This window comes from Aegilops tauschii, chromosome 1 (genome assembly GCF_002575655.3).
Source record: "Aegilops tauschii subsp. strangulata cultivar AL8/78 chromosome 1, Aet v6.0, whole genome shotgun sequence".
Classification (NCBI taxonomy): Eukaryota; Viridiplantae; Streptophyta; class Magnoliopsida; order Poales; family Poaceae; genus Aegilops; species Aegilops tauschii.
This window is the reverse complement of record NC_053035.3, coordinates 130,485,755-130,509,800: the sequence shown is the minus strand read 5'-3', so window position 1 is coordinate 130,509,800 and position 24,046 is coordinate 130,485,755. Positions and strand designations below refer to the sequence as shown.

The following is a 24,046-nucleotide window of genomic DNA, read 5'->3' as shown; positions in this document are numbered from 1 at the left end:
GGGAAGATGCGCACGGCGAATGTCACCTCCGATGCCTTGCTTTGGTCGTGTCGGACCACTACCCGTTGCTGTTGGATTGCTCTCCCATGCCGACGGCCCACAAACGCTTCCACTTCGAGGACTATTGGCTTCAGCCGCCCGCTTCGAGCTCTCTTGATCCCGGACGCCCACGGTGGACACTGCCACGTGAATTGGCGCCGGGTCTGCCGCCCGCTCGAATATGGCGGCGTTGGCGTCCGGGATCTTGAGCGCACTTGGCTATCGCTACGGCTGCGTTGGCTATGGCTTGCGCGTACAGATACAGATCGAGCATGGCAGGGGCTGGACCTGCAATTTACTTCGGAGGAGCGCGTGCTCTTTTACGCCTCCACGACCATGGCCATCAGGGACGGCAGGACCGCCCTTTTCTGGGAGGATCGCTGGCTCGGCAGCCAATCCGTCCGCGAGCTCGCGCCCATGCTCTTTCAGTGCATCCCCAAGCATCGCCGGAAGTCGAGAACGGTGGCGGAGGCCATGACCGGTAATAGCTTGGTGCGCGACATCCATGGTCTGCCCGGCCTTCCCGAGATTGGACAGTACCTGAAGCTTTGGCACTTAGTGCAGCATGTCGAACTGTCCAACGAGCCGGACAAGCTGCTCTGGAGCTGGACCGCCAACGGCACATACACCGCCCAGTCTTGCTACCGGGCAACCTTCCAGGGAGCGACGGGCTGCCACTCCTGGAAGCTCATTTGGAGGAGCTGGGCACCACCAAAAGTGAAGTTTTTCCATTGGCTGGCATGTCAAGATCGCTGCTGGACCGAGGAGCCACTCGCACGTCGTGGCCTGCAGCACCACCCGCGGTGCCTTCTGTGCGACCAAGAACTGGAGACGATCAGGCACTTGATGCTCACGTGCCCATTCACTAGGCAGACATGGCATGAGGTCCTATCTTGGCTGCGCTTGCCGGGGCCGGCACCCGAGCACGACGACTCGCTCATGGACTGGTGGCTGCGCGCGAAGGAATCCACACCGCCAGCGCTATGCAAGGCGCTGAAATCTGTGGCGCTTTTGGTGCCGTGGATGATTTGGAAGCATAGGAACGCGTGCGTTTTTGACCATGTGAGCCCATCGCTCAATGAGCTTGTCGACAGGATCAAGGACGAGGCCCGATGTTGGGCAAAGGCTGGGGCTCAAGGGCTCAGGGTCGTTTTGCCATCATCCTGGGATGTCCACTGAGCCCCTGACGGCTGTGTAAATCTGCCTCCTAGGAGGATGTAAATTCCCTCTCTTTCCAATGCAATGAAACGCAAAGGCCATTTGCGTTTTCTCGAAAAAAAATAAAAAAAACATAGATCCCACAAGGTATGTATTTTCATACCCACAGGTTCTTTTGCAAACAAGACCATTAGGTATATGAATTTATAAATAACACCACATCATAAAAAAAACATAGATCCCACAAGGTATGTACTTTTATATAAAACACATGTATGATACACTGGCTATTGAATTAATTTGACCTGTATTGAAGATACAAATTTCTCATACAGCAATAAATACAGTAAGAGTTACCTCGGATATGCATGTAAATAGCCCGATGAGGGAGCTCATATGCAGGGCATGGAGAACACAAGGAATTAGAAGACCCAGTAATGTTCTTGTATGTTCCTACAGGACACTCCTGCATTTCGCCGCAGAAATCATTGCAACAATGTTAATTACTCCCTCTGTCCCATAATATAAGAGCGTTTTTGACACTAGTGTAGTGTCAAAAACGCTCTTATATTATGGGACAGAGGGAGTAGTAAATTTAGTTACATTAGTTAACTGAGCTAAAATGATAATAGGTATGACAATGGCACGCTGCTATCTGGGTACATTTATCTTATCTGTCTTAAACACTGAAACATGGTAAGCGCACCAATATTCAATATTCAAAAATAGCAATGCACCAAATGGTGCCAATAAAAAAGGTATTATGTGCCTCAAGAAACCGTAATAGACAGAAGAAGAAAAAAATAATGGGCAACTGACCTTCTGTTCATAACATAATAAATAACGGCACAAAGGAGTGAATAAAACGTGCTTCTCGTTTACCTTGCAAAATGTACCATAAAGACCTTTCGGGCAATCTTTTGCTGTAACTGTGCCATTCTCACCAGGAAAACCTCGGCCTTCGACAATTCCTCCTCTGTAATAACAACACAGAGTCAGCCTACAGGTTTAGCAATGTCCTGTGCATTAAGACATCTTCAGTTGTTCGACAACAAATAAGATGGCAGTAAAAATCATAGAACCCTGACACGGCAGAGGGAACATGAAGAAAGGGATTTCTTTTTAATGGAGCCCCGACAGTAAATTTTACTGAAAAGAGATGTACTTACAGGAGAGGGGGACTGTACAAGGGAGGGGAATAAACAGCAGGGGGAGGGGGGGGGGGGGGGAGCTATACAGGACTAACAGAGTAGTGAAGCCAGAGCTGGAGGGGTGGTGCCAGCACCCCTTTCATTCAAAATGAGAGAATAAAGAGACAAGTTTTTAAAAAGCAACGTAACACCAGTAGGAAATAAGTTTTGAATAAAAAGCAAGGTATACAAAAACTGGCTTTAGATAAGACAAGGCCACCCAAAATCCTTTAAACTACTTCAAGATTCAAATTAAGGAACTGCAAAGCTACATATGTTATTCTGAAACACCAGTGCAACAAGGAATAGCCTTAAAAAACTTACAATACAAATAAAAAGCTAAAAAAGAAAGACAACCTTACTTACTTCCTGAATAAAATAGCAGGTCAAACGACAGGGAAAAGGCCAACAGAGAAAGCATCAGATTTTCAGGACGCACCTCGCAAGTATTGATCCTTTGACAGTTGCAAAAGGAACATAGTCATCTCCAGTGGGAATGTCGGACCAGTGGAAGTGAATGCGACCGCCTCCACCTCCACCACTACCATTGCTTCCAACCCCACCAACACTAGAAAGTACTGAGCTGTTCTCTAAGGATAAAGTCCGCACAAATAGAAGAATTGTGCCCCCAGAACCACCACCAGGTCCTCCATTTGCAGCATGAGTCACCACACGAGTGAAACTGCCACCGTTGGCTTCCACTGAACCAGAGAGAGAGAGAATAGGCAGAGATTGCTCCAAAGAACCCATCACTGAATGTGGAAATGAAAAGGCAGTAAAGGCCAGTGCTATTAAGAATATCATGACTTGATAGAGGATGGTCATGGTCCATGTACACCATCATTGTTACCTATTATACCACCACCAGCTGTTGAAGATGTTGTACTGACATTACCACTGCCACTGCCAAGTTCACAAGGCAAATCAGCACTACCATATGCAGCTCCACCACCTGAATGCTTGCCGCTGTAAAAACCGTCCCCGCCTTTACCACCATGCCCACCCCCACCACTAAGGCCGCTGCTTAACATTCCTCCTCGTCCAATTCCACCTCGGCAGCCTGCCATCAGAAAAAGGAAATTTAAATTCTACAAAAGTTGGTAGAACACACATGGCCAGAAGACAAGACATCGGAAGAAGCTTAATACACATGCCTAGAAAATTAAACATATGTAAGCACTGACAAATTTAAACAAGGGTCATTTCCTTCTTGACCTGCATACAGATAATTATGACAGTTCACCTCAAACTAGAAAACTGAAAACTATATAATTAGAAAACTGAAGATAAATGTAAACAGCAGGCTGCACAAATAAATGGCGAAATAGCAATTCAACCCAGAAAACTAAATCAATTGCCAGTTGAAGAGGCATAAGATTATATTTGTCGGTACAAAAATTATGACATGTTATTGAGCCTCATGCCTAACAGGACGAGTGGATAGTGAATATCATCAGGCACAAAAGCACATTCAAAACTGCATAGGTATGTTTGTAGTAAGAAAGAATTTACAGAAAATCTCACGCCGCTGCAACGAGGTCTGCCTCCCAGCTATAACTAGCCACCATGGAAAATATGCTACATAGCAATTTTTTGTGGCCTTAAAATTCACAGTACAAAAGAATTAGCAATTACTCCCTCTGTAAACTAATATAAGAGTGTTTAGATTACTAAAATAGTGATCTAAACGCTCTTATATTAGTTTACGGAGGGAGTAGAAGATAAACATAATGATCATAACAGCACTATGTCCAAAATAATCATTTTCTTCCTTTAAAAAATATAACATATAGTGCAATATATATGCATGATTGTAAATTTCCTGATTTCCGTTGCAGTTCAAGGATTTCATACTACATGATAAATGAATTGTGAATCAGACCTATACTAATCTTAGTTTAGTGAAAAAAGTAACTCGATTTCATTTTGGTGCTTAAATTTAGAAATCAAGTTCTAGATAGAACCTAAGGGCAACTCCAACGCGGTTCATCAAATGTCCGCGGACACGTCCGGACGTGCCCACGGAAAGCATTAGGGGAGCCAGCCATCCAACCATATGCACCAAATGTCCAGCGCTAGTTTAAACATGCATTTTTAAAAATGAACGATATTTGTTAAATTTCCAAATATTTGAACCAAAACAGACAAAATTTAACGAAATTTTAACTAATAACAAACAAAAAGAACTACGCGAGGTACCGAAAGGTGACCTCATAGGCATGGCCTCCGAGGCCACTGGCACCTCCGTCGTCGTCCAGTCTGCTGTCACCGCCGTCCTTCCAGCGGTTGAAGGCCTCCCAAGGGTCGCGGGCAACCCTGATCGGCCACTAGGCTCACCACTGCGTACTTGCACGCAGCCGCTAGGCTGCCTCCACCTGGTGCAGACACTCGACCGCTTCTGCCTGGCGGTGACGGTCGGGCACAGACTCCGGCCCGCGCCACCCAACCTTGCCCTTGCCGGCGAGGCGGCGGGTGAAGCACTCGGACGCGTCGCTGATCCGGAGCCGGCGGCGGGTGGACGTCTGTGTAGTGGTCCTGTACCAATCCTCGGCCCGGGCCAACGCGAGACTGGGGTCGGCGAGGACCCATATCGGCGCCACGTCCGGCGTTGCGAACGCCGGCAGCGCGAGGACGTACCACCGCTGCTACCAAGGTAGTGCAAAAAGCGGCTGCACGCGTTGGCGATCACGGGGGAGGGCGCCTCCTCCTTCACGGCAACTGGGCACCACTGGCCCCCGGACTGCCGACGAGGCGGGATGGCGCGCCACCTCCTTGCCGCGCCGGAGTCGGAGCGGCGGGGACGTCAGGTGCATGAGTCGTCTGGCATGGCTGCGCGGTGGGGACGTCGGCTCCTTGAGATAGCATCCGTGGATGGGTGGCAAGGGCGGCGTCGAACCGCAGTCGTTGGCGCGACTACTCGAGTTGTTGCGCCATCTGTGAGGCGAACTCCTCGTCCGTCACTGCGGCCTCGGTGAGGAGGTGCCGCTGCTGCTGCTCCTTATCGCCTGACAAGAGCACCACCTTCATCTTCACCGTCGGAGTGGTGGACGCCGGCAGGCACGGAGATCATGGGCGGCGGCATTTTGTTTCCAAGGCATCACCTAGGCGTCAGGGCGCCCTCCAAGCTCAAGGCATCGAGCTTACCTTAGATAGCTGCATAAGGCATTCACCTTGACCTTCAGAGCCAAGCGCCCACTTAGGTGTCCCCCTAGTACATATTGGACCCCTTGAGCTTGCCAGGCAGGGCAGCAATTATTCCAGGCGGGAAACTGAGTCTTGGTGGGAAAGGAGGTATTGGCGCCAACAGGTAAGAGGAGAGAGAGAGAAACAATCCCCAATCCACACGCTCCTCCCCCTCCTCTCCAGCGGCTCCAGCAGATCCTCTCCGGCAGCTCCTCCCTCTCCTCTCCAGCACCTCCTCCTCCTCTCCAGTACAGCAGCAACCAGCAACAGGCAACAGCAAGGAGCCAAGGATACAAAGTGGCAACTGCCAAGGTAGACCTCCCCCATCCTCCACTCTTGTCCCTCTCGCTTCTCCCCCAACCTCCTCTGCTCTCTTTCTTCCATGTTCAGTTGTTCACTGCTTGCTGCTTTGTTGGTGTGTATGCCTAGTTGCCTAACCAAATTCTACTCTATTCTGCTGCTTAAAACTCTCTAAGGCGTTGCCCCCCCCCCCCTTGCCTCTCCTTAACCGCCTTAAAAACATTGTGTGTCGGCCCCACGATCCAGATCTCCCGGAGAACCACCTGTTGCCGGCACCGCTTCAACACAGGAGCAGCGGCCCGAGTAGGCTTGGTTGCCGGCGTCCTCATTGAAGCGTTTGTCCTCATTGAAGCAACGCTGGTCAGCCATCCAGGTCACGTCGGTCTGACCGGCATGAATGCGGTTGGCGCCCATCCGGTCGTGTCCGCTCTGAGCGCATTGTCAGTGTCTCAAGAGACATGGCCACACCGATCCGCCAGGATGGCCTGGTGTTGAAGTGCATATTTGGATTGCCTAGCCCTTTCCATCGGTTCAGACTTTTGGTTGCGTTGGCTAGTGCATGAAGCTTAACATGGTGTCAGAGTCTAAGGTCTCCTAGCTTTCGCAATTTATTCAAAAATTGTTGCTGCCCCCCTGCTCCCCTTTGTGTTCACGTATAGGCCTCTTGAGCCATAACTCTGAGTCTATTCACGTGCTGACTTTCCGCGTCACACATGAGAGGGGGTATTGAAGTGTATATGTGGATTGCATAGCCCTTTCCATCAGTTCGGACTTTTGGGTGCGTTGGCTAGTGCATGAAGCTTAACACCCGGTACCACGCCATCCCAAAAATTGTGGACCGAGGGCAAGCGGGAGCCTAGGTTGTTTTCATGCATCCCGAGCGTGTTCCCCGAGCACCCCTTCCCAGGCACCTACGACGATCGGTCAGCCCTGCCCTCCCAGAGGAGGAATGGTTAGCAAGTCTCTCGGCGCTCGAGGGCTTGGACACCCAGGAAAGGTCTGGCCGGGTTAGCGGGTACGACCACGAAGGGGCCTGCCCTTGCCGCCTGGGGGTCATCATGACCAGCACACGATGGCCAGTGACGCCCATCGATCGGACTTGTCATCCAACGGGCGAGATGAGCTTGCAAGTCCTTTTGACTTCGGCCTCTCCTAAGGACGACGTGACGTTTCCCACCCGCCTTGATGACGGTTAGATCCGACGAAACAGACAAAGACATGGCATTGCGTCGCTACAGGGCGACGCCGCTAGCTTCTACCAACTACATGGGGCCCATGCTGATAAGACCCAGGCAAGTCAAGAGGATGGGGGTTCAGCTGACCCCGGCACCAAAAAAGGTATATTGTGGTTGCCCCCGTGATATATAGGGGTGGAACCGGAGCCAGGAAGAAAGAGGAGCAATCTTGTAATCACACACACACACTTGTCTCTAGAGCAAGAACTAGCACGCATGACGTAGGGTGTTACACCTCTCGATGCCCTCAACCTGGATAAACAAAGCCTCAATCCTTGAAGTGTTTGACTCCTGGCCGAATCTCTAAAAGGGATCCCCACGATCTCTGATCTCAACAATCACCCGTTGACATCTGGCGCGCCAGGTAGGCGGTCAAGGCTTCAGTTTCTCTTTAGGCCATCATCGTGCCCTCGCGTGGATCGCAGGCACAGCAGCCAACAAACTGAGAACCACCCAGCGTGGGACATCGTCGCGGCCACCCCCCAGCCGTTCCCAGAACGTAGCGTATCAACTAGTGCATCGTTGTTCGGGCGCTGACGAGGCCACCTAGGTGGCCGCGCTCCAGACCGTGCTCGTTCTCCTCCGACACCCGCATGTGCCGTTGGAAGAGGAGTCCCCCATGCGCCCGCGGCTCCAGGAAATCGCCAGATGGTGGAAATTGCTCGCCGCCGCCCAACATCTAGGGACGCCAGCGCTTCCTCGAGGGAAAGCCTCCTTCGGTCACCGGAGGGATGTCGCCACCACCTCAGCAGGGGAGCCCCGCGACCGGCGGAACAGGTAGCCGTCATGCAGGCCCTGTCTCTCCGAGACTACCACCACCCGTGTTGACGACCTCGACCGTAAGAGGGGAACTGGCGCTTCCGAGGAGGACACCGGCAAGTGGTACCCAGTGCATCTTTCCACCAGGAAGAGAGGTGATTGAGCACCACTTATCCGTGTGCCTAGGCGTGCACCCCGTCCAGCAGAAGGCGTGCCGACAAGCACTCGAGCGACAAGATTTCATCCGTGCGGAGGAGAATCGGCATCAGGAGGCTCGTTTCATCCGCGAGGTGATTCACCTTGAGTGATTCACCCAGGAGGCTCGTCAAAGGCCAACAAAAAGCAAAGGATTAGTGTGGACTTCAACGACCTCAACAAGGCGTGCCCAAAGGATCCCTTCCCACTGCCTTGCATTGACCAGATCATGAACTCCACTGTGGGGTGCGATCTCCTGTGCTTCCTAGACGCATATTCTGGTTGCCACCACATATGCATGGACAAGGAGGACGAGGAAAAGACAACTTTCATCACCCTCCAGGGACTTTTTGTTATACATGCATGCCTTTTCGTCTAAAGAATGCAGGTCCAATGTATCAGCGAGCCATGCGCATCACTTTGGAGCACCAACACGGCCGCAACGTCGAGGCCTACATCGACGATCTCGTTGGAAGAAGGACCAGGCCATGCTCCTCGACTGCCTATCGGAGACTTCCGCTAACCTGCGCCGCATGTGCATGAAGTTGAAACCCAACAAATGTGTCTTCGGGATACCCTCGGGGAAGCTCCTCGGTTTCCTCGTGTCTAGCAATACCATCAATGCTAATCTCGAGAAGATCACCGCCATCAACCAAATGCGCCCCCGGCACGTCTCAAGGACGTGCAACACTTGTCGTGCTGCATGGTGGCCTAGCAAAGGTTCATGTCCAAGCACGGGGAGCGGGCCTGTTCAAACTCCTCAAGAGGTTGGACCCGTTCAAGTGGACACCAAAGGCCGAGCAGGCATTGCGGGACTTGAAACGGTACTTTTCCTCCCCGCCGATCCTGATGGCGTCAAGGCCAAGGGAGCCTTGCTGTTGTATATCACGGTGAAAGATCGTGGATGTCGCCTAGAGGGGGAGGTGAATAGGCGCTTTAAAATAATTACGGTTTAGGCTTGAACAAATGCGGAATAAACCTAGCGGTTAATTTGACAAGCACAAAACCTACAACAACTAGGCTCACCTATGTGCACCAACAACTTATGCTAAGCAAGATAAACAACTAAGTGATAGCAAGATATATGACAAGAAACAATATGGCTATCACAAAGTAAAGTGCATAAGTAAAGGGTTCGGGTAAGAGATAACCGAGGCACGCGGAGACGACGATGTATCCCGAAGTTCACACCCTTGCGGATGCTAATCTCCGTTTGGAGCGGTGTGGAGGCACAATGCTCCCCAAGAAGCCACTAGGGCCACCGTAATCTCCTCACGCCCTCGCACAATGCAAGATGCCGTGATTCCACTAAGGGACCCTTGAGGGCGGTCACCGAACCCGTACAAATGGCAACCCTTGGGGGCGGTCACCGAACCCGTACACTTTGGCAACCCTTGGGGGCGGTCACCGGTACCCGTCAAATTGCTCGGGGCGATCTCCACAACCTAATTGGAGACCCCGACGCTTGCCCGGAGCTTTACACCACAATGATTGAGCTCCGAACACCACCAACCGTCTAGGGCGCCCAAGCACCCAAGAGGAACAAGCTCAAGGGCACCAAGCACCCAAGAGTAATAAGTTTCTCAACTTGTAACTTCCACGTATCACCGTGGAGAACTCAAACCGATGCACCAAATGCAATGGCAAGGGCACACGGAGTGCCCAAGTCCTTCTCTCTCAAATCCCACCGAAGCAACTAATGCTAGGGACGAAAAAGAGAGGAAGAACAAGAAGGAGAACACCAAGAACTCCAAGATCTAGATCCAAGGGGTTCCCCTCACATAGAGGAAAAAGTGATTGGTGGAAATGTGGATCTAGATCTCCTCTCTCTTTTCCCTCAAAAACTAGCAAGAATCCATGGAGGGATTGAGAGTTAGCAAGCTCGAAGAAGGTCAACAATGGGGGAAGAACACGAGCTCAAGAGATAAGGTTCATTGGGGAAGAAGACCCCCTTTTATAGGAGGGGGAAAATCCAACCGTTATGTGCTCAGCCCGCACACGAGCGGTACTACCGCTCCACGAGCGGTACTACCGCTCGGGCGGAAGAAGCATGGAAACGGATCAACAAAACATGAACCTTGGGGCGGTAGTACCGCTTATAAGCGGTACTACCGCTCACCCCAGCGGTACTACCGCTCGACCGGAGCGGTACTACCGCTTATAGGCGGAACTAACTGCCGCGCGACTACCGCTGAACCCAACACGAAAAGAGCAGACCCAAAATCGAGGCGGTAGTAGAGCGGTACTGGAGCGGTACTACCGCTTGACGCTACAAGCGGTACTACCGCTGCCACCGCGGTACTACCGCAGGGAGAAAAACAGAACTGCCAAAACTTCTTCATATGAGCTCCGAATTGAGCAAACTCAAGCTTGTTGGATAGAGGAAGACGAGTAGCATCAAAACAGCGACTGGTTATAGTAAGAAGAGGCAGGGGAAGTATGCCAACAAATAGAGGAGTGAAACCTCCAACCGAGAAGAACCGGCATAACCTCCAACATCGAAAACATCATAGAAGATGTGAGTGAACTCCGTTTTCGATGAACTCGAGCTTGTCATCAAGATGACCATAAGCTCCAAAACCCACAAAGAGAAGAACCAAACAAGAACCAATAAAGATGATGCAAGGATGCAATGGTCTGAGCTCTCTATGAACGATACGATCAAGCTACTCATCGAGAGCCCCCCTTGATAGTATGGCAATCAATCCTATAACCCGGTCTCCCAACTACCATCATGAAACCGGTAAAATAGAAAACCTATCAAGAGCAAACCTTTGCCTTGCACATGTTCCACTTGAGCTAGATGATGACGATCTTGACTCCCTAAAGATGGACCACCTTTCTTGACTGCGTTGGCTCGATGAAGACTAGTTGATTGCTCCCCCATACTCCACTATGGGTGAGCCACCCTTCCGCACATCTTCACAAGTCCATTGTCACCACAATGGCTTCAAGCATTTGATCTCTTCGTGATGCTTTACTTGAACTTGCCCGCTTCACTTGAACTTGCACACCGCAACCTAACCCCACAAAGAACTCTCACGAAGACCATGGGTTAGTACACAAAGCGTAATTGACAATGCTTACCATACCATGGGATCGCTTGATCCCTCGGTACATCTTGTGCGCTTTGTGTGTTGATCAACTTGATTCACTCTTGACTTAGTCTTGATCAACTTTGACTCATTCCAACTCTCTTCATTTGGATGATGTCTTGAAGGTAAACATGAATGATCACACAATCTTCTTCTTCAAGACATGCTTGCAATAAGCTCAACTCTCACATGACCAATCTTTGGATAATTCCATAATAACACCTTGGTCACCACATAAACTCCTTGAAACCAACACATGGACTTCAAGAAATGCCTATGGACAAATCCTTCAAATATAACTCAAGGCAACCATTAGTCCATAGATATTGTCATCAATTACCAAAACCAAACATGGGGGCACCGCATGTTCTTTCACACGGCCACCCCCTAGGTTTCAAGCGCAGTCCTCGTGGTGGAAAGGAAGGAGGTGGGCAGGGCAGCACCGCCGACCCCGCTCATCTCGCCCTTGGACGACGGAACCTCTCTCTTGACGTCCTCCGCGGAAGCAATCGGCTCCAAGCTGCCGACAACTCCCAAGCACGCTCCCACAAGCCGGGGCACCTCGTCCAGCGTCCCATCTACTTCGTCAGTGAGGTTCTTCACGACACCAAGTCATGATACCCTCAAGTTCAGAAGATGCTCTACGCCGTCTTGATAGCGTCAAGAAAGCCGCGACACTACTTCCAGCCCCACGAAGTGTCAGTGGTCACCTCTTTCCCACTCGAGCGCGTCATGTGCAATCGCAAGTCACGGACCGCGTGGTGGGATGGGTGATCAAGCTCGGGAAGTTCGGCCTCCATTTCGCCTGCTCCAACACCCTCAAAGCCACGCCCTGGCAAACTTTGTCACAGAGTGAACTCAAGTGCCCAAGGACAAAGAAGAGGTCCCGACCACCGATCTCAGGCAATGGGATCCCGAGCATTGGACCATGCATTTCGATGGCTCCTTCAACTTCAATGGCACGGGGGCTCGGGTGGTGCTTACCTCACCAACAGGCAAACAACTCGAGTACGTCGTAGAACTATTGATTGAGAAGGCCACCAACAACATGGCGGAATATGAAGGACTGCTCGCCAGGCTACGCGCAACGGCCCTCTCAAAATTCCCCACCTTGTCATCAAAGGCGACTCCCAGCTCGTCGTGAATAAGGTGACCAAGGATTACCCGTGCCAGGACCTGCAGATGGGCAGCCTACCTGACTAAGGCAGGAGGATGAAGCAACACTTCAATGGACCACTGATGAAGCACATACCTCGTCACGACAACGCGCTCGCTGACAAACTATCCAAATTGGCCTCCATTCGGGAGCAGATCCCAGTCGGCACCTTTGAAGAAAGGATCTCCCGACCGTCTGCCCTGGTCACCAACCAGGACAGAAGGGCATCCACTCGCGCCGATGAGGTTGCGACTCACTACGGTGAGTGTCCTGCGGCCAGCTCTGCATGGACGCCACCACCCGATGATCACGCCATGTTCGGCGACATTTATTAGATGCCCCTAGAGATGATCCCTAAGATTCGAGGGAACATGAACGCAAGGGACCGGGTCGGAGCCTTCCCGGAAGGAGTACTTCCCCACGCACCCGAACCCCCGAAAAGGACGAAGGGGTTTCTCTCACTCCAGCGAAGGCGCCTGGGTGGCGTCGACTACAAGGATCCCCGCCGAGGCAAGCCCCGAGTAGGTAGCACCACCTGACGAACACCCCGGACTCCCCAGCCATTCACATGAGCCCTCATGGATCACAGAAATCCAGGGCTACCTCAAGGAAAATGCCCTCCTCGAGGACGACACAACCGCGGAAAGGATCGCTCAATAAGCCAAGGGCTACACCTTGATGGATGGGGACTTGTATCGGCGCAGCGCCCACCGGGTCCTGCTCAAGTGCATCCCAAGGAAGGCCAAGAGCTGCTCGTGGGTATTCATGGAGGCGAATGCGTTATCCACACATCTTCGCGCACCCTGGTCGGAAAGGCTTTCAGAAAGATTTTTTACTGGTTGACTGCTCTTCAAGACGCCGCCGAGATGGTCTGACGCTGCGAGACGTGCCCGTTCCACGCAAAGCAAATCCATCAGGCAACTCATGCTCTCCAGACCATCTCCCTCTCATGGTCGTTCACGGTTTAAGGGCTGGATATTCTTGGGCCCTTTCCCCGTGCAGTGGGGGGCTGAGTATCTCTGTGTCACCGTCGACAAATTCACCAAGTGGGTGGAGGTCATCCCCGTCGCCGAGATCACTGCAAGCACGGCGATCAAGTTCTTCTAAGGAATTGTCTACCATTTCTTGAGTCCCTAACCGGATCTTCACCGACAACAGCATGCAGTTCACCAGTGCCGCCTTCATCAAATACTGCGAAGAGCTCGGGATTAGGCTATGTTTCGCCTCCATTGCCCATCCCCATAGCAACAGGCAGGTGGAACGAGCCAACACCCTCGTCCTCAAAGGGCTCAAGACCCGCACCTTCGACAAGCTTAAGAAGAGTGGCAGGCATTGTGTCGACGAGTTATCGTTGACCCAAGGCAGGGTCACCGGTGACCCTTTTCGCCCTCGTCTACAAGGCGGAAGCGGTCCTTCCATCGAAGACATGACCTCCCTGAAGAATTCCAATGCTTGGCCTCGATCCGCGCCGCCCTATATCAGCAAAGCCTCAGACCTTATCATCAACACCACGTCCGCTCCTGGGCGCTCGATGTTGGAGATCTCGTCCTTCGTCGGGCCCAAACTCGTTAAGGGAAGAACAATCTCTCGCCCATGTGGGAAGGTTCTTTCTTGGTAATCAGCGTCTCCCGACCAGTATGCGTGCAGCTGGAGACTGAAGAAGGCATGCTCGTGCCCAACCCTTGGAACGTCGAGCACCTTGCAAACTATTCCCGTAAAAGCTCTGTGAATCATCCATGCGGACCAATGTCCCGAGCACTATACAGGGTGGTGTTACATGGGTCAAGCTCCTAATCAATAGACATCCCAGGATGTGGGCAAAACAACCCTGAGCCCCTGTGCCCCGGCTTGTGCCCAACATTTGGCCTCAGCTTTAATCCTATCCACTAATGCTTCGATCGAGGGTCGCGCGTTTTCAAAGATGCATTCGTTCCGCTGCTTCTAGATCATCCAGGGAATGAGCATGGCGATGGATTGCAAGCCTTTGTGCAGCGCGTTAGTAGTTACTTGTTACACAAATCTGTTTTCTAGAATACATTTGGGTCAAAGCATCATTCCCCATATATTAAGACACAATTGAGGGTATTTTCTAGAATATACCACACATTTAAGACATCTCCAACATTGAAAAGATGTTCCACAAATAGAAAAAACATACAAGGAAAAAATGTGGATATCACTGGTCTTTGGGGAACTCATTAAGGTTTTAACAGTTTAAAAGTTCTAAAAATTATGAAAATAATACTTGAACGTCACGATTATGATATAAGACGATCCAACGGAGCGATTGCAAAAAGACGACTTCATGTACCCAACAACAACAACAAAGTCTTTTGTCCCAAACTAGTTGGGGTAGGCTAGAGGTGAAACCCATAAGGTCTCGCAACCAACTCATGGCTCTGGCACATGGATAGCAAGCTTCCATGCACCCCTGTCCATAGCTAGTTCTTTGGTGATACTCCAATCCTTCAGGTCTCTCTTAACAGACTCCTCCCATGTCAAATTCGGTCTACCCCGACCTCTCTTGATATTCTCCGCACGCTTTAGCCGTCCGCTATGCACTGGAGCTTCTGGAGGCCTACGCTAAATATGCCCAAACCATCTCAGACGATGTTGGACAAGCTTCTCTTCAATTGGTGCTACCCCAACTCTATCTCGAATATCATCATTCCGGACTCGATCCTTCCTCGTGTGGCCACACATCCACTTCAACATACGCATCTCCACCACACCTAACTATTGAACATGGCGCCTTTTAGTCAGCCAACACTCAGCGCCATACAACATTGCAGGTCGAACTGTCGTCCTGTAGAACTTGCCTTTTAGCTTTTGTGGCACTCTCTTGTCACAGAGAACGCCAGAAGCTTGGCGCCACTTCATCCATCCGGCTTTGATTCGATGGTTCACATCTTCATCAATACCCCCATCCTCCTGCAGCACTGAATCCAAATATCGAAAGGTGTCCATCTGAGGCACCACCTGCCCATCAAGGCTAACCTCCTCCTCCTCACACCTAGTAGTACTGAAACCGCACATCATGTACTCAGTTTTAGTTCTACTAAGCCTAAACCCTTTCGATTCCAAGGTTTTGTCTCTATAACTCTAACTTCCTATTTACCCCCGTCCGACTATCGTCAACTAGCACCACATCATTCGCAAAGAGCATACACCATGGGATATCTCCTTGTATATCCCTTGTGACCTCATCCATCACCAAGGCAAAAAGATAAGGACTCAAAGCTGACCCCTGATGCAGTCCTATCTTAATCGGGAAGTCATCAGTGTCGACATCACTTGTTCGAACACTTGTCACAACATTATCGTACATGTCCTTGATGAGGGTAATGTACTTTGCTGGGACTTTGTGTTTCTCCAAGGCCCACCACATGACATTCCGCGGTATCTTATCATAGGCCTTCTCCAAGTCAATGAACACCATATGCAAGTCCTTTTGCTCCCTGTATCTCTCCATAAGTTGTCGTACCAAGAAAATGGCTTCCATGGTCGACCTCCCAGGCATGAAACCAAACTGATTTTTGGTCACGCTTGTCATTCTTCTTAAGTGGTGCTCAATGACTCTCTCCCATAGCTTCATTGTATGGATCATCAGCTTAATTCCACGGTAATTAGTACAACTCTGAACATCCCCCTTGTTCTTGAAGATTGGTACTAATATACTTCGTCTCCATTCTTTTGGCATCTTGTTTGCCCGAAAAATGAGGTTGATAAGCTTGGTTAACCATACTATCGCTATGTCCCCGAGGCCTTTCCACACCTCAATGGGGATACACTCAGGGCCCATCGCCTTGCCTCCTTTCATCCTTTTTAAAGCCTCCTTGACCTCAGACTCCTGGATTCACCGCACAAAACGCATGATGGTCTCATCAAAGGAGTCGTCTGGTTCAAATGGTAGAACTCTCATTCTCCCCATTGAACAGCTTGTCGAAGTACTCCCACCATCTATGCTTAATCTCCTCGTCCTTCACCAGGAGTTGGTCTGCCCCGTCCTTGATGCATTTGACTTGGCCAATATCCCTCGTCTTCCTCTCTCGGATCTTGATCATCTTATACCTTTCGCCTTCCTTCATGCCTAACCGTTGGTAGAGGTCCTCATACGCCCGACAACTTGCTTCACTAACAGCTCGCTTTGCGGCCTTCTTCGACATCTTGTACTTCTCTATGTTGTCTGCACTCCTATCCAGGTATAGGCGTCTGAAACAGTCTTTCTTCTCTTTAATCGCCTTCTGAACATCACTCCACCACCAGGTATCCTTATGCTCGCTTCTAAGGTTTTGACTATGTAGACGACTTCATGTACCCACGGCGGAAAAAAAAAACAATCATTGCAGCTGACCACGACATAGGTGAACTCAACTATATGTTTTTTTCGTCTGGGGGACATAAAGCCGTAATTTTTCAATCGCTCCGCTCGACCATCTTACATCATAATCATAAGTGTTACGGCGTTCTTTTCATGATTTTTAGGAACTTCTACACAGATGAACTCAACTATATGTTTTTTTTCGTCTGGGGGACATAAAACCTTAGAAGAGTTCCACAGTAACCATTGAGAGAAAATTCTTTACGTACATGTATACATACACAAATTTATGTTAGTTCAGAAATAATAATTGAGTTACTACTTTCAATGCTTTTAGGTCATTATGCAATATAAAGTACCATTATATGTTTTTCTATCAAAAAATGGAGCATCTTTTCAACTGGAATAAAAAGTATATTTACTTATATACGAATTGAGGCCTTGTATTTTTGTCTCATCCCGGGGCTTCCAATATCGATATGTCAGGACCAGGCCTGCTCACAGCTAACGCTAGATATTTAAAACGCAGAAGTGTTGACACATGGTGAACAACTAAATGTGAAGAGGACAGGTAGGTACCCTATGAATTAGGTGTCCAGACTGCAGTCAAGCAAAAATAACTAAGCATAGTATGGTAATTGGTAACACCAAACACTTGAAACTTCCAATAGAGCAACTGCAAACATATAGAAGACACATGCAATGTAACAAACATACAAATATAGTCACATAACATGTTATGCAAGCTGTCTGCAGGGTTATAGACATAAGGATCAATTTGTTCTTGTGATGTTGTGCGATACTGCCCTACAACATCTAGTTAGTTATGGGAATATTTACCAATTCTAGTAAGTTTGTTCTGTGGTGGAATCCAAGAGGATGGTTTCAGCTAACTGTGGCATCCAAAAGTAGAAAAGGTGGTTTTCAAAAGCGGCGACAATGACAACAAAGACTTAATAGTAATTCTGGCAAACAAGAAACAGTGATGTGTTTACCTAATCCTGTTGCACTAATGCTCCCATGTCGCTGTATGGTGACATTTCTTGCTCTATTAAAATTTATGACAGTTCCTTGCACAAGGCCAGACACATCAATATCTTCAACACGGCATATCTGCATGACAAAGTCCACCATGGATTACATGTTAAAAGGTATTATAAGAAATATGTGAAGCATCATTGCATGTGGGATGTTTAAAAATTTAAGAGTGCACCTGTAGAGTAAAAGATAAGGAAGAATTCAGATTGCAATCCTCGGGCGGATGAAAAATTTCCATAGGACAACTCTCATTTTCGCAATTCAACTTTGGGGCCCTAGAGTAGCCACAAAATCTCATTAACCATTTGAACATCTCCATTACAAAAGAAAATAGCACAAGAGAAGTATTTAACACTAGAACTGAAGGACGCGGTATTTACACATCATCACCGCTCGCGTTTATAAGTGGGCCCCGTAGAACAGCTCCACGTCCAACCTAAAACGAATTATGACTCAATTAGCACATTATGTTCTTTGAATGACTATGAAAGATCAGAAACATCTAAGTGCAAAAATGGTGTATGAAACTGAATAAGTTAGACTGGAAATATCAAAAACCGCAAAAGGGTTTATGCTACACCGCATAAGGAATAGAAAACAGAAGGAATACTTCGAATGTTTGTACTCTGCATTGTAAACAATTGGCAAAAATATTGAACAGTTCACTTATGGAAAAATAAAATAGTTCATCACATAAGATAAGTTCCAACAATCAAATTCAGCATCTTCATTCTTGAGTTTCAAGAGAAATGAATAAGTGAACAACAGGATGAACGATACTGTGTATAAAACATGCAAACTGGTGATCAAGCTCCTAAAGAACAACTTCGCGATGCATCAAATTAAGATGACATCAATGGCAGTACCAAACCTCTGGATACAACTTAACTTAAACCCAGAAAGTTCTCCCAATAAAGGCATAAAGCACAATAAGGAAGGAAAACTTTCGCCCAATCAACAAACAAACCAAAATCACTTGATTTACCAGTATGTTGTAGAATAGTGATAAAATAAGACGTTGTGCCTCAATTGTGTCTCCATTTCCGGATAAATTCAGAACGCCTTGACCATGAATTCCAAGATTACCATTAGAATGTATCACTGATGATTCCTGACAAGCACGTAAACAAAAATATCATACAGAAGGTAATGGCAGGTAAAGGGGGGTGTACAACTTACAATAGTAGGCCAATAACGTACCCTCAGAACTATCAAATTGCTTCCTTCCAGTAAAGAAGTTGCAACTCCTGAATCTCTGCCACCATCAATAACCATCCTAGAGTTCCACATAAGGAGCATCTTTACGGACATTCGTAGAGCACCAAAGACCTGAAATTATTTAGTGGTGAGGTGTAAATGCACCAAGTAGAGGGCCAAATTTTTCTGAAAATAGGTAATAAACCTGTATTGTAGAATCACTCATAAGAAGTTCCTCAGCCAATAGTTCAAACTCTGAATAAGGGTAATGTGTCAGGCCAAAAGTTAGAGTAGCCCGAGATAGAAGACTAATTTGTCCTTGTGCCTGAAAATAAGAAAGCAAACAAAAATGATTATTGGAACATCTTTTGGATAGGATGGAAGAAACAAGTAAAGAAAACATGAATCCACTTATAGTCACAATAAATGCACAATAAATGTTTGCCAGTTGACCTTTTCATATCAGTGCAAACAATAGGTGATAGGTAAGTCTTAGGCACTAAGTCAGCAGAAACAAAATTTGTTTTGTCATCCTGTTTAGCAGCCACTTGTACTCTGTAACTTGAGGTGTAAACACTAATGAAAGTTTGTGGGCTGTCAGGTTCCTTGTACAAATCAACTTACCTCTGTACCAACCTACCCCTTGCCCCTTGTACTCTCTCTCTCTCTCTCTCTCCACACACACACATAGATATATATACATATAGCACGTTATAAACCATCTAGCCGCATACCTGATACCTGTGTATGTTAGGAAGAAAGATTTCCCACAATAGGTACTATTCTACTCCCTCCATTCAAAAATATATGCCGTATTACTATATGTGTGGTCAATGTTTTAAAACTTGCCACTAATATATGTGGAAGTATATGGATTGGCATGTAAGAGTGTTATCATTCTATTTGAATTGCAAAACATGTTTATGTCATATATCATTTTACGAAAATAAATTTTGTGAAAATCGCACATTGGAGGCTGGAAAGTCAAGCAACACCTTATATTTTGGATTTTGGAACGCAGGGGGGGGGGGGGGGGGGGGGGTTACATTTCAGGCAGCTAGCTTCACTAGCAGGGAGCTGCGACTACTTACGAGAAATGCAGCACAAATGTATACAAAGGCATATTATGTGACTTTAATGGTTCAAGAAAGCACAAGAGAAGTCACCTGAATAACAGCAATCTATTAACCTGACTAAAAATGGCAAAAGAGGATTTCTGTAAAGAAAATTGTTGCGCGAGTTTATCTCCACAAAAGTAAGAGAAAAAATGCAGTGCTAGTAGCAAGATCATTATAATACACTGTCAATGGAGATGATATTTTAGGCCTCAGACCTGAAGACGACTCCAGCGCAGCGGCAGAGAAACTTTTGCATGATTCTTGATAAAAACATTTGTCCAGAGTGGCTCATATGGGGGGTCTAAAAAAACTGTATCAGTTTGTGTGCTCAAGTTATTGTTGCTAACAGTAATACTCTTAGGTACTTCTTCATAAAGTGTCCCAGCTGCTCCTGCGTTGTCTGGACATCCTGAACTCCTCCCCCCTTAAACGTAGCATAGGTCAAACACCAACAAAAAGTATGTCAATAAGCTTGTACAAACTGGTCCATTTCCATCTAATAACTACACAGTTAATACAAATATTGATAGATAGCAGAAATTGCTAATGGCGCTTGAGCTCCATGGAGCCCGAAATTTAACAAGTTCAAAAAATAAATTTTTAGGTTTCAAAAAATTATGAAAAAAATACACACATACCTATGGATGTATACAGCTTATCTGTAAAGTTTCATGGCAAAATAAATTTTTATGCGAGCTATACACAAAAAAACATGTATATCTAGCACATACTGTTCACTATAAAAGTACATGATTTTTTTGTAGTCACATCAATATGTATTTCATAATGAAATTTTACACACATCTATTATACATCTATAAGTACTTGTGTATTTATTTTCAGAAATTTTTGAAACTTAAAGTGTCGAATTTTGAATTTTTGAAAATCCTCACTCGATAGCTAGTCCTTTTATAATGAATGACCTTATAAAATATGACCAAAAGATAGGGGGTATTATTAAATTGACCAATTTGTTTGGTAGCAAATTACAGCTACAAATTCCAACATAAAATACTTTGTCAAATTAGAGGGTCAAAACTCTGGACCAGCACGATAAAGTTCGCTACCTAAACTAGATCAGATCTCGTAGTTTCACTTCACAATCGACCAGTGTGAAACAAATGAGAATGAGGAGAAGTCGAGTACTATCATTTTGTCATTCCTCTCTCAGAATTTTTTGAAGCATATCAGGAACTGAAGCTACCCTCTTCCAGGACACCAGTACCACTTTCTAACAGGTTACTGGCAAAAACTAGTGGTTCTGGTCAGTAAGATTCATGATGTTTAACCCAAGTCCATAACCTAAATTTAGTCAGAAGAAGTTATGCTGATTGAAAATTTAGGCTCAGGGGAAATCTGGGCAAACTTTGCAACCAAGTTAATTTTTTCCATTCAAAGGTTAGTTTGAAGTAGTATGCTTAGTTGGTCAGATTAATAAAAATGTAAAAGGTTCCCAAAATAGGCCACAATATTACAATAACTAAACCCTATGCAATGGCTCTCCAAACCTCAACAAAGTAGCATCCATAAACCAAATCAACATTCTTTTGCACCTTGATTGACACTTAGCCCAAACAATTGTGAAGACCAGAAAACAAATTCAACTCTATCAGAAAGAAGTGTGAATAGTATGAATATTGCGTGTTATAAGCAAAAATAACTCGATGCAGCCCAGCAGCTAGAACAGCAATGCAACGATCCAACTGGAAGCCCGTATTGGATTACCATGAACAAAAAAATGAGTGTCATCATGCCTACTGAAAACATCAATAGAAACACGTCCTCCACCTCCCCCAGACAAACCGTTGCCTCCACATGCACTTATTTTGCCACCGCCTTGCCTGTTCCAAGAAAATATTAGATAGGGTCAACTGAATTACCAATGGCCTATAACCAACATATTTGAGTAAAATGGAATTCTAGACCATCATCAATTAATTCTGTTTTTAGAAACAGAGTCTTGATAAGCATGAGTTAAAGTTCTTCAAAAAATATATAATAAGTTTGAGAAATGTACATACGAAGGGCCCTGTACTTATAGCAGAGAATGATACATGAATGTATGCTATCATTCCATCAAGCCTAAAATGAGAATGATAACATGAATGTATACTATCATTCCATCAAGCCTAAAATGATTCAAATATCACTCCCTCTTCACATACTAAGCAGATCAAAACACTGTTCCTAAACTAGAGATGGTGAAATTGCATTGAGTGCACTTCACTATTGAATTAAATTCTAAACTGTTCCAAAATCAGGTAGGTATGCACACTATGAAGTGCAGATGTTTACCAAAATCTTTCTAAAAAAATTGCTCCAAAATCATTGCAAAAATACTCACATGGTTGCAGCCTTAAGATAGATGCTTCCCCCGGAGCCACCCCCACCCTTGGTGCCACCATTACCGCCATCTGCAATAACTGTTCCATTCATGACAATTTCATCTGCAAACAACCACACTACTCCGCCACCCCCGCCACCATAGTCCTTCTCAACGCTAGTAGATCCCCCTTTGCTCCCATAGCTATTCGGGGTCTTGAGCTCAGACCAGGCATAGGTATCGCCACCCCACGAGTCCTCCTGCGTTTGCCCCTTATTGACGTAGCAGCTTGCGCCGCGGCCACCATGCCCACCACCATCTCCATATGTCCCGGTGGGTACGCCGCTGGTCTTATCCGGCGGGTTGCCGGCAAGCGCAGTGGTGTCGATAACGGCGTCCTTGCCGAGAGTGATGTTGGTGGCCGCGAGAGAGACCCATCCGGCTACGACACGGGCGCCATGGCCGAAGCGGATATCACCAGACAAATTGGCGGAGACAACGCACCCTGGCCTCTGGCAGGTGACAGAGACACCGTCCAGGAGCTGGAGGCTGCCATTCCCGCCGATGAAGACGCCGCCGCCGTCGAGCCGCACGGACGCGGGGACTACGCAGCGCGTGTCGAGGTCGCCCACGCCACCGAGGTCGCCGGCGCAGGTCGCCGCCGGGGCGGCAGGCGGGGGCGGCAGCGCTGGGGGAGGCGGCGGTGTGTAGTCGTGAAATGTCAGGATCGAGTACGCCTCCGCTTCCTCGGCCCCCCGATCGTACACCCCGGGGCTAGGGTTACCTGATGCGACGGCGAGAAGGGCAAGGAGGAAGAGGTGGTGGAGGCGGCGACGAAGGGGAAGGGGAAGGGGACGGGGAATGTGGTGGGCCATGGGGTGGGAAGCATCAGAGTACGAGCGCCACGGGCGGTAATAGGGGCAGGGTTGGGGTTGGGATCAAGGCCAGCGCGGCGACGGCGATCGCCGGAGACGGCGAGGTGGGCCGTCGGGGCTGGGGTTTGGTGATGGTTGTTTGCTTTCCACTCTTCAGTTAGCGAATGGGATTCAGTGCGCACGGTGCGGCGGGAGAGAGGAGAGTTGGGCCGTTGGATGTGCCTAGTGATGTGGTCGAGCTAGTGGGGTCGTGGTGCAGAGGCAGCGGAGAAAAGGATCAGGCGTTTTCGCTTTCCGGATGTTTGAGATGTGTTTCTGTTAATCGGTTTTTTAGTTTGAAACTTTTGGTTTTGCTCATTCTAAATAGTTTCGATTTTTTATGACTAATTACGTTTCTCACTTTCTAAAAAAGTTTAGGTCGTATTTTTAACTAAACATAGATCAATTTAGGCATAAAGAAATTGAACCGACTATTTTTTGAAGAAATATTCAACCGACTTAAGTGCAGATAGATCCTTGTTTACCACATTTTTAACTGTGATGTGCTTGCTACCAACAAATTGGACATCTTCGGTAATCACTATACCATAATGTATTTTTTATCTTAGTACAACATGTTAAGCAAATGTTAAAGAGTTATGGTTTTGATATCTATACGTAGGATATCATTTACACGGCAAAGTCATCTTTATAGAGGTCACGTTTCTTTTTTTTTTGCAAAAGGAGATCACGTTTCTTTTGTACATGTTTTTTCTTCATGTCAATGTCTTTTTCCTCTTCCACGTTAGCATATTTCGCGAATTCTAGAGGATTTTATCGCCGATAACTCAACGGCACCTCCGCGATGCATCAGGTGGTGGTGTG

The 24,046-nt window shown here is 47.6% G+C and overlaps 1 protein-coding gene across 1 annotated transcript in view; it reads right to left on the bottom strand.

Annotated features, from left to right (window-relative positions):
* Window positions 1-23,372, bottom strand: part of LOC109755623 (uncharacterized) — a 31,449-nt gene extending 8,077 nt beyond the window's left edge. Inside the window, exons 1-13 of the mRNA XM_020314523.4 lie at window positions 22,329-23,372; window positions 21,710-21,825; window positions 20,200-20,408; window positions 19,072-19,191; window positions 18,870-18,998; window positions 18,655-18,780; window positions 18,050-18,105; window positions 17,845-17,944; window positions 17,627-17,744; window positions 3,238-3,447; window positions 2,827-3,139; window positions 2,080-2,173; window positions 1,555-1,663 (exon numbers count right to left, since the gene is read on the bottom strand). Coding sequence (XP_020170112.1) covers window positions 1,555-1,663; window positions 2,080-2,173; window positions 2,827-3,139; window positions 3,238-3,447; window positions 17,627-17,744; window positions 17,845-17,944; window positions 18,050-18,105; window positions 18,655-18,780; window positions 18,870-18,998; window positions 19,072-19,191; window positions 20,200-20,408; window positions 21,710-21,825; window positions 22,329-23,182 — 2,554 coding nt within the window. The 5' untranslated portion in view covers window positions 23,183-23,372. The remainder of the gene's footprint in view (window positions 1-1,554; window positions 1,664-2,079; window positions 2,174-2,826; window positions 3,140-3,237; window positions 3,448-17,626; window positions 17,745-17,844; window positions 17,945-18,049; window positions 18,106-18,654; window positions 18,781-18,869; window positions 18,999-19,071; window positions 19,192-20,199; window positions 20,409-21,709; window positions 21,826-22,328) is intronic.
* Window positions 23,373-24,046: the final 674 nt, after the last annotated feature.